The 13258-nt window shown below is 39.2% G+C and overlaps 1 protein-coding gene and 1 pseudogene across 2 annotated transcripts in view; both read left to right on the top strand.

The window, feature by feature from the left end:
- The window catches only part of KLF8 (Kruppel like factor 8), a 136270-nt gene extending 125328 nt beyond the window's left edge, over positions 1-10942 (top strand). The window contains 1 exon segment of the mRNA XM_027607595.1: positions 10761-10942. Coding sequence (XP_027463396.1) covers positions 10761-10942 — 182 coding nt within the window.
- LOC113931015 lies at positions 3120-5613 on the top strand (annotated as a pseudogene). Its single transcript, XR_003522651.1, has 2 exons — positions 3120-4422; positions 4611-5613. The product of XR_003522651.1 is annotated as a tetratricopeptide repeat protein 14-like (transcript).
- Positions 10943-13258: the final 2316 nt, after the last annotated feature.

The raw sequence follows: 13258 nt of genomic DNA, 5'->3' as shown, positions 1-13258 counted from the left end.
TTTGGATCCTTTCTCTTTTCTTTTGGATAAGTCTGGCCAGTGGTTTATATATCTTATTAATTCTTTCAAAGAACCAGCTTCTAGTTTCGTTGATCTGATCTACTGTGTTTCTGGTTTTTATTTCATTGTTTGCTGCTCTAATTTTAATTATTTCTCTTCTAATGCATGGCTTAGGCATCATTTGTTGCTTTTTCTCTAGGTCTTTAAGGTATACAGTTAGGTGGTGAATTCAGGATTTTTCTATTTATTTGAGTGAGTTCCATTTCTCTTTTCTTTTTGATAAGTCTGGACAGGGTTACATCAATCTTATTAATTCTTTCAAAAAACCAGCTGCTAGTTTTGTTGATCTGTTCTACTATTATTTTGGTTTCTATTTCATTGATTTCTGCTCTGATCCTTATTATTTCTACTCTTCTGCTGGGTTTAGGCTTTATTTGCTGTTCTTTCTCCAACTCCTTTAGGTGTGGGGTGAAGTTGTGTGTTTGAGACCTTTCTTGATTCTTGAGAAAAGCTTATATTGCTATATACTTTCCTCTTAGGACTGTCTTTGCTGTATCCCAAAGGTTTTGAACAGTTGTGTTTTCATTTTCATTCGTTTCCATGAATTTTGTTAATTCTTCTTTAATTTCCTGGTTGACCTATTCATTCTTTATTAGGATACTCATTAGCCTCCATGTATTTGAGTACTTTCTGACTTTCCTTCTGTGATTGAGTTCTAGTTTCAAAGCATTGTGATCTGAAAATATACAAGGAATGATCCCAATCTTTTGGTACCTGTTGAGACCTGATTTGTGACCTAGGATGTGATCTATTCTGGAGAATGTTATATGGGCACTAGAGAAGAATGTGTATTCTGTTGCTTTGGGTTGGAATGTTCTGAATATATCTGTGAAGACCATTTGGTCCAGTGTGTCATTTAAAGTCTTTATTTCCTTGTTGATCTTTTGCTTATATGATCTCTCGATTTCAGTGATGGGGGTGTTAAAGTCCACTGCTATTATTGTATTGTTGTCAATGTGTTTCTTTGATTTTGTTATTAATTGCCTTATATAATTGGCTGCTCCCATGTTAGGTGCATACATATTTACAATTGTTAGATCTTCTTGTTGGATAGACCCTTTAAGTAGGATATAGTGTCCTTCCTCATCTCTGATTATAGTCTTTGGTTTAAAATCTAATTGGTCTGATATAAGGATTGCTACCCCAGCTTTCTTTTGATGTCCATTCGCATGGTAAATTGTTTTCCACCCCCTCACTTTCAATCTGCAAGTGTCTTTGGGTCTAAAATGAGTCTCTTGCAGGCAGCGTATTGACAGGTCTTGTTTTTTTATCCAATCTGATAGCCTGCGTCTTTTGATTGGGGCATTTAGCTCATTTACATTCAGGGTAACTATTGAAAGATATGAATTTAGTGCCATTGTATTGCCTGTAAGGTGACTGTTACTGTATATTGTCTGTGTTCCTTTCTGGTCTATGTTACTTTTAGGCTCTCTCTTTGCTTAGAGGACCCCTTTCAATATTTTTTGTAGGGTTGGTTTCGTCTTTGCAAATTCTTTTACTTTTTGTTTGTCCTGGAAGCTTTTTATCTCTCATTCTATTTTCAGTGACAGCCTAGCTGGATATAATATTCTTGGCTGCATATTTTTCTCATTACTGCTCTAAATATATCATGCCACTCCTTTCTGACCTGGCACGTCTCTGTGGATAGGTCTGTTGCCAATCTAATGTTTCTATCATTGTAGGTTACAGACCTCTTGTCCCACGCTGCTTTCAGGATTTTCTCTTTGGCGCTGAGACTCGTAAGTTTTACTATTAGGTATCAGGGTGTTGACCTATTTTTATTGATTTTGAGGGGGGTTCTCTGTGCCTCCTGGATTTTGATGCCTGTTTCTTTCCCCAAATTAAGGAAGTTCTGTGCTATAATTTGCTCCAATATACTTTCTGCCCCCTCTCTTTTTCTTCTTCTTCTGGGATCCCAATTATTCTAATATTGTTTTGTCTTATGGTATTGCTTATCTCTCGAATTCTGTCCTCGTGATCCAGTAGTTCCTTATCTCTCTTTTTCATAGCTTCTTTATTCTCCATCATTTGGTCTTCTATATCACTAATTCTCTCTTCTGCCTCATTTATCCTATCAATTAGAACCTCCATTTTTTAATTGCACCTCATTAATAGCCTTTTTTATTTCAACTTGTTTAGATTTTAGTTCTTTTATTTCTCCAGAAAGGGTTTCTCTAGTATCTTCCATGCTTTTTTCAAGCCCAGCTAGTATCTTTATAATCATCATTCTGAACTCTAGTTCGGACATCTTACTAATGTACGTATTTATTAAGTCCCTAGCAGTTGGTACGGCCTCTTGGTCGTCTTCTTTTTTTTTTTTTTTTGAGGTGATTTTTTTCTGTCTTGTCATTTTGTCCATAGGAGAATAGATGAATGAGAGAACAAAATGCTAACAGGGTAACAATGACCCCAGAAAAATACACTAAACAAATCAGAAGAGACCCTAAACCAGGGGAAAAGAAAGGGAAAGAAAGAAAAAAGAAAAAGAAAGAAAAAGAATGTGATTAGATATGATCAGGCTGGTGCAGAGATCAGTGCCACACACTAGATTTTGGGTCCGTTAGAAGAGATTGCCTCCCAAAATTTTAAAGAAAGAAAAGCTTATACATGCACAAAAATAAGGGTAAATATGAAGGGATGGAATATGACTGTAATGATGAAAATTATAAAAGTTTTTATAAAAGGAATTGATAAGTTGGTTGAAAAAAGGAAGAAGAGAAATTAAAGAAAAAAAGGGAGAGTATGTGATCAAGCAAAAGACTGGAAGAAAGCCATACACTAGAGATTTAAGGTATATTTTGGTCGGTTAGAAGAAACTGTATCCCAAAATTTTAAAGAGAGAACAACTTATATATATATACCAAAAATAAGGTTAACTACAATGAAGGGATAGAATATGACTCTAAAAATGAAAAATAGAAGGAGACAACTGTGTAAGTGTCTGTGATGTGTGCTTCCGGCGGCTTCCAGGCTCGTTCCGCATCCATCAGGATGAAGTAGTGGGTACGGAACGGGAGGGCTAGCAGCTCACCTGTCCTTGGGTCCAGCAATCTCTAGCCATGGACTGGGACCTTCTGCGGCAGTCACTGAACTACCATGGGCCATCATTGCTCTCCCTGCTCCGGAGCAAACAGCAGGAGAGTCCTCACTTCCGGAGCCTCCTAGGGTTGGTGGCCGTGCCTGCCCAGGGCCCGCCGCCCCAGCAGCAGTTACAGGGCAGAAAAGAGAAGAGAGTTGACAACATTGAAATACAAAAATTTATTTCCAAAAAAGCGGATTTGCTTTTTGCACTTTCCTGGAAATCAGATGCACCTGCAACTTCTGAAGTCAGTGAAGACAATGAAGGTGGTTATGCAATCAGGCCACCTTTACAACAGTTCATGGAGATACCTAGTATGGACTGGAGAGAGCTCTTTTTCTGAGATATTGGGCCTGGTGATATAGTGATTGGAAGAAATAGTTCCATTCGGGAATTTGGGTTTTTCATGGTGTTGATTTGTTTAGGCAGTGGCATCATAAGAGATATATCTCATTAGAAATCACAGCTCTTTGTCTGTTAAGAGATGTGCCTTCTCACAGTAATCACGGGGATCCTTTATCATATTACCAAACTGGTGACATGATTTGAGCTGGAATCAAAGATATTGACAGATACCATGAAAAGCTTGCAGTGTCTCTATATAGCTCATCTCTTCCACCACATCTATCTGGTATTAAACTAGGTGTAATTAGTTCTGAAGAGCTTCCTTTATACTACAGGAGAAGTGTTGAACTAAATAGCAATTCTTTGGAATCCTATGAAAATATCATGCAGAGTTCTTTGGGATTTGTTAATCCAGGAGTTGTTGAATTCCTTCTAGGAAAACTAGGAATAGATGAATCTAATCCACCATCTTTAATGAGAGGCCTACAAAGCAAAAACTTCTCTGAAGATGATTTTGCTTCTGCATTAAGAAAGAAACAGTCTGCATCTTGGGTTTTAAAATGTGTGAAGATTGGAGTTGATTATTTTAAGGTTGGACGCCATGTAGATGCTATGCATGAATACAATAAGGCTTTGGAAATAGACAAACAAAATGTGGAAGCTTTGGTAGCTCGTGGAGCATTATATGCAACAAAAGGAAGTCTGAACAAAGCAATAGAAGATTTTGAGCTTGCATTGGAAAACTGTCCAACTCATAGGAATGCAAGGAAATACCTCTGCCAGACACTTGTAGAAAGAGGAGGGCAGTTAGAAGAAGAAGAAAAGTTTTTAAATGCTGAAAGTTACTACAAGAAAGCTTTGGCTTTGGATGAGACTTTTAAAGATGCGGAGGGGGCGCCTAGGTGGCTCAGTTGGTTAAGCGACTGCCTTCAACTCAGGTCATGATCCCGGAGTCCTGGGATCGAGTCCCACATCAGGTTCCCAGCTCAGCGGAGAGCCTGCTTCTCCCTCTGACCCTCTCCCCTGTCGTGCTGTTTCTCTCTCTCTCTCTCTCAAATAAATAAATAAAATCTTAAAAAAAAAAGATGCGGAGTGTGCTTTGCAGAAGCTTCATAAATATATGCAGAGAAAAACAAGCTGAAAAGGAAGAAAAGCAGAAAACAAAGAAAATAGAAACAAGTGCAGAAAAGTTGCATAAGCTCTTAAAAGAGGAGAAAAGGCTAAAGAAGAAAAGAAGAAAATCAACTTCTTCCTCTTCAAGTGTTTCTTCTGCTGATGAATCTGATTCTTCATTATCATCCTTTTCCTCTTCTGGTCACAAAAGGCATAAGAAACATAAGAGGAACCATTCAGAGTCTTCTCGAAGTTCCAAAAAGCATTTATCTAAGGCCTCCTCAAGTCAGATAGATCAGAATAGGAAAGATGAGTGCTTCCCAGTTCCAACCAATACTTTAGCATCTTTTCTTAACCAAAAACAAGAAGTGGAAAAACTACTGGAAAAGCAGGACAGGTTACCATATCAAAAGAAACAGGTAAAAGAGAAAGATAGATGCCCTCTCTCTTCATCTTCAGTTGAAATTCCGGATGATTTTGGAGGTAGGTCTGAAGATCCAAGAGATTTTTATACTCAGGCAAGTAGTAGCAAAACAGAAAAACCATATAAATCAGAAAAATATTTTTCCAGTAGAAGAGATTCCTCAGATTCCTTTTATAGGAATTCAGAGGACAAAGTGAAAACTTACAGTTATAGAAGATTTGAAAAATATACAGAGGGAAGAAAAGAGCACTATAGAAGGTGGGAGCCAGGTTCCGTGAGGCATTCCACTTCACCAGCAAGCTCAGACTACTCTGTAAGTCAGTTGAAAAATATAAAAAATACACTTATTCAGGATCACGTGATTTTAGTAGACATGAGCAAAGATATCCGTTAAATAAAAATCAAGGAGAATATGAAATAGAGGATAATTATGAAGAGGATATCAAAACAGAGGTTCCAGAAGCAGATGGCCTGAATAGCAAAGAGCAGTCAGAAAGTGGAGTTAAAAAAAAAAATCACCTCAGAATTTACTCAATATATTTAATCAGATAGCTGCATTTGAGAAAAAAAAGGAAATAAGCCAAAAAAATAATATGCCAGGGGATTCAGCGCCATTACACAAAAGGTTGTTAATGAAAGTTTTGGGTCTTCTAGTCCAGAAGAATCTCTACTCCTAAAGCTACTTTATTTGTAGAGATTGCAGAAAGCAGATGCTTTTTAGCTATTCTCAAAGTATATTTGTTTCAGTTGTGGTTCTCCTCACAGCTTCATTTTTTAGGCTTTCCACGTGTATGTTTCTGTATGGTATTTCTTACTGTGATGATTTAAACTTCACCTAAAGATAATTCTCAAAAGTATTGCTTCCTCATGGTATTATAGTGTATGAGAATTCTTTGGGTCCACCTTATCCTGCTGATTGAGAGAAAATTAAATTTGTTCATTGAACACTTGGAAAAAAATGAAAAATAGAAAAGATTTTTTAAAAAAGGATTGATAAGGGGAAATTACCTCCTCATAATACAAATGTCATTATGTCTGATGGAGTCACTGACTTCCGTATGTCTATTCCCATGTTGCATAATTCTTCCTTCACTCTTTTGGTCAGCTTAATTACTTTCCATTACTTTGTATTCTAGGTTTATAATTCGTTCCACTGCTTCTTCCAGCCTTTTCTCCCTTGCATCATGTTTATATCTAATTTCATTTCTGATTGGTTCTTTAAGTCTTTTATCTCTGTGGTAGAGGGTCTCACTGATGTCTTGTATACTTTTCTCAAGCTCAGTGTGTATCCTTATGATTGTTGCTGTAAATTCTCCATCAGGCATATTACTTATATCTGTTTCACCTAGATCTCTGCCCATGGCCTCAACTTGTTCCTTCATTTGAAATAAATTCCTCTGTCTTTGCATTTTATCTAATATTTCTGCCTTCTCTGTGTTACAAAAGCCAGTTATGTCTCCTGTTTCTCTCTGGTCATGTAATGCCCAGTGCCTGGCACTTCAGGAGTGTCTGGTGTGTGTTGCATGTATTCTGCTGTTGAGTTTTGGCTGCTCTATCCTTCAGGTCAGATGTCTGTACAGGCTCTTCTTGCCTACTGTGGAAAAATGTTTGGTCCCTGGCCTGAATCTGGTGAGTTTTAACTTGGTATGCTCTGGTCTGCTTATGAAATGAGACTTGTCACCACTTCCACCAGAACGGAGGCCATGCAGAGATCTCTGGTTAGGAAACATGGTGTGGGCAGGGATTTGTGCAGGTGCTCTGGGTGGGTGGGGGTTCGCTGCACTGGCTCTCAGGCAAGCATGACTCTGAAGGGCTGTCCCACCAAAGTGTAGGAGTGTGAGGCCTGGTGTATGCAAGTTAGGCAGCCAGTGTTGGTACTGCACTGCTTCCCACAGGTTGCTCTGTTTATGCTGAGGGGCAAAGGAGGGAAATGGCATCAGCCAACACCTTTTTCCTAGAGAGATGTCTCTGAGAATGCTGCTTCAGGGACATACTCCAAGAAGAGTGAATTATCTCCTCCCCATGTGCTTCAGGCACTCTTCAGATCACTGTTTCCATGCTCTCTCTGGGTTATTTGCCTGCCTACTCTCCTGGAACAGTGCAGTGCCTTCTCGGCTCTATATCATTCAAGCCTGCTGTCCTTTAAAACTCCATGCTTTAAACTCCACTATTGCAAGAACTCATGAATTGCAGCCCCTCTCCTTTTCCAAGACAGTGTCTTTGAGAAACACTCTTGCATGTTCCCCTGCATGCTCCTCTCTCTCTCTCTCACCCTCTCTGAAACTATGGTTCCTCCCCTCCACAGCCCCTGGGATCCATTTCTACCCTAAACCATGTCTCCACACTTCCTATCTTCTTTGATGTGGCCTCTTCTCTCCCTTTATTTGTGGAGTTTTTCTCCACAATAAAAGTCAGTCTTCAGGTCTATTTCTGGATATTTAGGATGATTCAATAGTTATCTGGTTGTGTTCATGGGATGAGGTGAGCCTAGGGTCCTCCTACTCCACTGCTATCTTTCCCCAACTTATCATTGGGTCTTGACATATGGTTACCATTAGGTTTGTGTATAACATCTTCTGCATATAGTAGCCTATATTAAGCTGATTGTCATTTAAGTTTGAACCCATTTTTCACTCCTTTCCTCCCCATTTTAGGTACATGTTATCATATTTTACATCCATTTATTTTGTCAGTTTGTTGGCTCATTTTTACAAAAATATTCATTGTTATAGCTTTTGTGTTTCTTACCTTCAGGCTGTCACTTTGGGTCTCTCTTTTCCACTCAAATTATCCCTTTTAATATCTCTTACAGGGTTAGTTTAGTGGTCAGGAACTTCTTTAGTTTTTGTCTGGGAAACTCTTTATCTCTCTTTCTATTCTAAATGATAGCCTTCCTGGATATAGTGTCCTTGTCTGCAGATTTTTCCCATCAGCAGTTTGAATATATCATGCCTTCTGACTTGCAAAGATTCTGTTGAAAAATCTTCTGCAAGCCTTATGGGTTTTCCCTTGACACTTACTGTCTTTTTTTGTCTCGCTGCTTTAAAAGTGTTTCTTTATAACTAAATTTTGCTAATTTAATTACTATTTGTCTTGGTGTGGGTCTGCCTTTATCAATTTTGATGGGAGTTCCCTGTGCCACCTTGATCTGGATATCTGTTTCTTTCTCTAGATTAGGGAACTTTTCAGCTGTTATTTCTTCAATTAAATTTTCTGCCCCTTTCTCTCTCTTCTTCTTCTGGGAACTCCTATTATATGAATGAGTTAGTCACTAAGTTCTCTATGTCTATTCTCATTTTGCATAATTCCTTTTGCTCTCTTTTGTTCAGCTTGATTACTTTCCATTACTCTATATTCTAGGTCACTATTTTGTTCCTCTGCTTCTTCCAGCCTGCTGTTCATTCCATCAAGTGTGTTTCTCATTTCATGTATTGAGCCCTTTATCTCTACTGTGTTATTCCTTCTCTCTGTTCTCTGTGTTATGGGTCTCACTCATGTCTTCCACTCTTTTATTAAGCCCAGTGAGTATCCTTATGATCATTACTTTAAATCCTCTATCAGGCATGTTACTTATATCTGTTTTGCTTAGATCTCTGGCTGTGGCCTTTTCCTGTTCTTTCATTTGGGATAAATTTCTCTATCTTCTCATTTTGTCTATGTCTCTGTGTCTGTTTCTCTGTGTTAGGAAATTCAGCTATGTCTCCTGTTCTTGAGGGTAATGGCCTTATGAAGAACAGGTCCTGTAGTGCCCTCTTCTGTGGTGTCCCCTGTTCCCCAGGTCCTCACACTTTCCAGAGTGTCTCCGTTGTGTGCTGTTTGTGCTCTGTTGTTTGTCCTGGCCATTATATCCTTCAGGCCGTTGTCTGTAGAAGCTCTCTTACCTGTTGTGGGGAATGTTTGGTCCATGGCCTGAATGTAGTGTTTTTTAACTAGCTGTGCTCTGGACTGTTTGTGAAATGAGACCTGTCATCACTGCTGCTGGAATCGAGTCTTTGCAAAACTCATGAGATGGGAGACAAAATGTGAGTAGGGTTTTGAGGCAGTCTTCTGGGGGAGGGGTCCACTCTGCTGGGACTGAGGCAAGCTAGACAGAGGGGTGGTTCCACCAGAGCATGGGGTGGCGGGGCCTGGTGCAAGCTGGTTAAGTAGGGAGTGTAAGCACTGTGCTGGTTCCCACAGGTGGTCTTGTGCTTATGCTGAGAGGCAGGGGAGGAAAATGGCACCAACCAGTTCCTTCGTTCCCAGAGGGATCTCTCCATAAATACTACCACTCTGGGATAGGCTCTGAGATGAGTGAATAACCTCCCCACTCTGTGCCCTAGGCACTCTTCCAGTTGCTGTTTCCATTTGTATGTCCATTGGTCGTTTGCCTGCCCTCTCTCTAGGAGCAGCCCCAGTGCCCTCCAGGTTCTATCCCATCAAAGCCCACTGACATTTAAAACTCCAGGTTTTAAGCCCTGCTGGATGCAAGGCTCATGAAATTCAATCCTTCTTGCTTTCTAAGCCAACTGCTATGGGGATTTTTTTTCTCTGTGTGTTCCCCTGTGTGTTAGCTTGACTCTTGCCTTTCTCCATAGCCATGGATCCCTCTCCACCACAGCAGCCACAATTGGTTTCTTTCCCAAACTCTCTTTTCACTTCTTACATTCTTCAGTGTGGCCTCTTCTCTACCTTTAGTTATGGACTTTCTTCTGCCAGTCTTCAGGTAAATTTCTAGAGTATTTAGGATGTTTTGATAGTTATCTAGTTGCATTCATGGGACAAGGTGAGCCTAGGGTCCTCCTACTTCATCACCAACTTCCAACCATCAATTTCCCTGTGCCTATTTTAAAATTTTTATTATAAGATACAACAGCATGATTTTTAAAACATTCAAACAATACAGAAAGGTGGGAAAAAAGGAAGTTATTTTCCTACTACTCTCATCCTCACTTTCTATATATTCATTCACTGTTAATCATTTCTCATAATTTACACTTAAGTATATTGATATTGCCTTTATTCTGAGTATATACATATGTGGTGTATGATTTGTACAACATAATGAGGTCATAATGTGTTAATGTTTTTTATATTGCTTTTCTTTTCATTTACCTTTCTATCTGGAGCAGACATATTTCATATATAAACCCAATGTGACCTAAAGATACCAAGCATAGAGCTATTTCAAAAAGTTTGATGAGCGTCTTCTAACTCCATTCCATACCCTTGAGTGTCTGACCTTACAGAGAAGAAGGCCTGTAGCCTTAGTGGTAGGCCCATTCTAGTGAATCACATTCTCTCTGTGTGTATGGTTTTATTTTTGAGTATTTATTAGGAGCTATTAAAAGAGGTAATGGTTACTATAATGTGGTATAGTGTCAGAGACCTGGGTTTGGATCCAAGTTTTATTGTTTATTGTGATTTTTTAAAAAATGTTTCAAACATCCTTTGAGGTATTTTTATCCCCCTTTAGAGATGAGAAAATCAGGGAGAAGTGACTTATTTAAGGTCACACAGCTAGTATGTAGTAGAGCCAGAAGTCAAGCAAAGGCCCGTTTCAGCCAGCACCTACCTGGTTTCCACTCTGCCATCTTGGCTTCTCTTTAGTATTTCTGTAAGGGTAGAGAGCATTTCTTCAAAGCGATTGCAACAAGTTTTGACCGAAGACTTGATAAAGGGTTATATACTCTGTTCTCTTTCCAGTATCCAAACATTTCTTCTCTGATTCCCTTCATTTTGTCATATTCCCCTTTTTAGGAGAGAAGCCTTATAAATGTACCTTGGATGGCTGCTCCTGGAAATTTGCTCGTTCAGATGAACTTACCTGCCATTTTCGCAAGCACACAGGCATCAAGCCCTTCCGGTGCACAGACTACAACCGTAGCTTTTCTCGCTCTGACCACCTATCCCTGCACCACAGGTGCCATGACACCATGTGAGCAGCAGACTGCACTAGAATAGACTTTCCACAGTTTCATAGACACAAAACCACATCAAGAAGTGTAAGAGGGCCTGAGATGCAGTAAGGAACCATACCCCTGACAAGACGAACCATAAATGGGAGAAATGCCACAAACACAGAGAACAGAGGATCAGACCTCAAACAAGGGCATGGGGAACTCAAACTGGGAAGATGAGTCTCCATATCATTTGGCTTTGAAAAGTAGTGGGGCTTAACTTTGAGAATTTTTATAATCAGCAGATCTTAACTCTGGGTACTTAAAAAAAAATCAGTGAGCATAGATCTGGGAAAGCCAGAGGGCAAAAAACAAAAACAAAAACAAAAAGCAAAAAAACTGAATCCCAACCTTCAAGAGCTAGCATAACAACCAGGTTGACACACAGCATAGAAGCAGCAGTTTTAGTAGAGCCCCTGGTATACATAAAATAGATTTATTTACTAATCTTACTTACAACATGTACTGGAGAGGCAGGCATGTTTAGACTAATACAAGATTACACTTGTACACTACAAAATACACTAATACAAGAACAAAAATGCTGGTGGGCACCATTTCTATTACTGTTCCCAAACATAAGTTGCTGGACACTTGAGAACGCTCTAAACATAAATAGCCAGAACCAGTTCAAACACTCTCCTACCAATTTTGCTAGCAACGTGTGCTCCACTCCCATGTTCCCCTGTGAATCCACACCAGTCAATCTGCTCCACTCAACAGGCATCCCTGCAAAGTGACTCCTGCACTGAAGCGCCTTATAAGCAATGCTGGCATGGTTAGGTGCCACACCAAAGTGACTCCTGCCCTGGAGAGAGGAAGAGATAGTCACACACCAGTGTGTTCACAGTCCCAGAAACCAGAGCTTATAGCTGTCAGTGCAGAGTATCTGCTGATCACTGTGACTGTAGCCCCAGCATTCAGATTTGGGGTAGAAATATGCTTTGACTGTAGGCCCAGCTGACTAATGACAGATTTTCAGGGGGTAGTACAGGGAGAGTGCCCTGCAGTTTGACATGCACAAAACTGCAACAGATGGACTGAGACCAGGCAGGTAGCATGACTGTTGACAAAACCCAGTGACAAACACACAGCAGCCTTAAACAAGCCCCTAAACAGCACAAGGACCAAACCCTGATCAGTGCACATACAATAGGCAAAGTGTGCCAGTGCAGCTGACTGGATTAAAGGCAAATGAAGCTCACCCACAACTGTAGGGTACATGCAGCCAACATACGAGACACCACTGGAGCACCTGGGTATGGTGAACAGGTGACATTATATCTCAAGGAAGTATCACAGTATCAGATTTCAAAATATACTACAAGTCCACAGTAATCAAAATAAGATGATTCAGGTACAAAAATAGACACATAGATCAATGACACAGAGTAGGGACCCCCCCAAAATATTCCCATGATTATATGGTCAATTAATCTAACAAAGAATATTCAATGGGGGAAAAGACAGTCATTTTAATAAATGGCTTGGGAAAACTGGACAGCAACGTGCAAAAGAATGAAATGACCACTTTCTAACACCATACTAAAAAAAAAAAAAAAAACACAACGCTGAAAATTGATTAAATAACTATATGTAAGACCTGAGGCCATAAAAACAGAAGAGAGCATGACAGTAATTTCTCTGACCATTGGACTTAGCAACATTTTTTTTTTTTTAGATATGTCTCCTGAGGCAAGGGAAACAAAAGCAAAAATAAACTACTGGGACTACATCAAAATAAAAACGTTTTATGTAGAAAAGGAAACCATCAACAAAAGAAAAGACAAACTACTGAATGAGAGAATATATTTGCAAATGATATACCTGATAAGAGGTTAATATCCAAAACATATATAGAACTTATACAACTCAACACCAAAAAAAACCAAACAAACCAATCTAAAAATAGCAGGCAAATTGCATAGACATTTATCTAAAGAAAACTTACAGATAGCCAACAGACACATGAAAGGTTGTTCAACATCATTAATCATCAGGGAAATGTAAATCTAAACCACAATGAGATATCACTTACTCCAGTTAGAATGGCTAAAATAAAAACAAACAAACAAACAATAACAAGTGTTGGTGAAGATTTGGAGAAAAAGGAATCCTTGTGATCTGTTGGTGGGAATATGAATTATTACAACTTCTGTGAAAAACAGTATGGAGGTTCCTCAAAAAATAAAAATAGAAATACCATATAATCCAATACTTCTACTGTTGGGTATTTAACCAAAGAAAAAGAAAACACTAATTCAAAAAGATATATGCACCCTATGCTTATTGCAACAT

This window comes from Zalophus californianus, chromosome X (assembly GCF_009762305.2).
Source record: "Zalophus californianus isolate mZalCal1 chromosome X, mZalCal1.pri.v2, whole genome shotgun sequence".
In the NCBI taxonomy this organism is placed as follows: domain Eukaryota; kingdom Metazoa; phylum Chordata; class Mammalia; order Carnivora; family Otariidae; genus Zalophus; species Zalophus californianus.
This window is presented reverse-complemented; position numbering and strand designations above follow the sequence as displayed.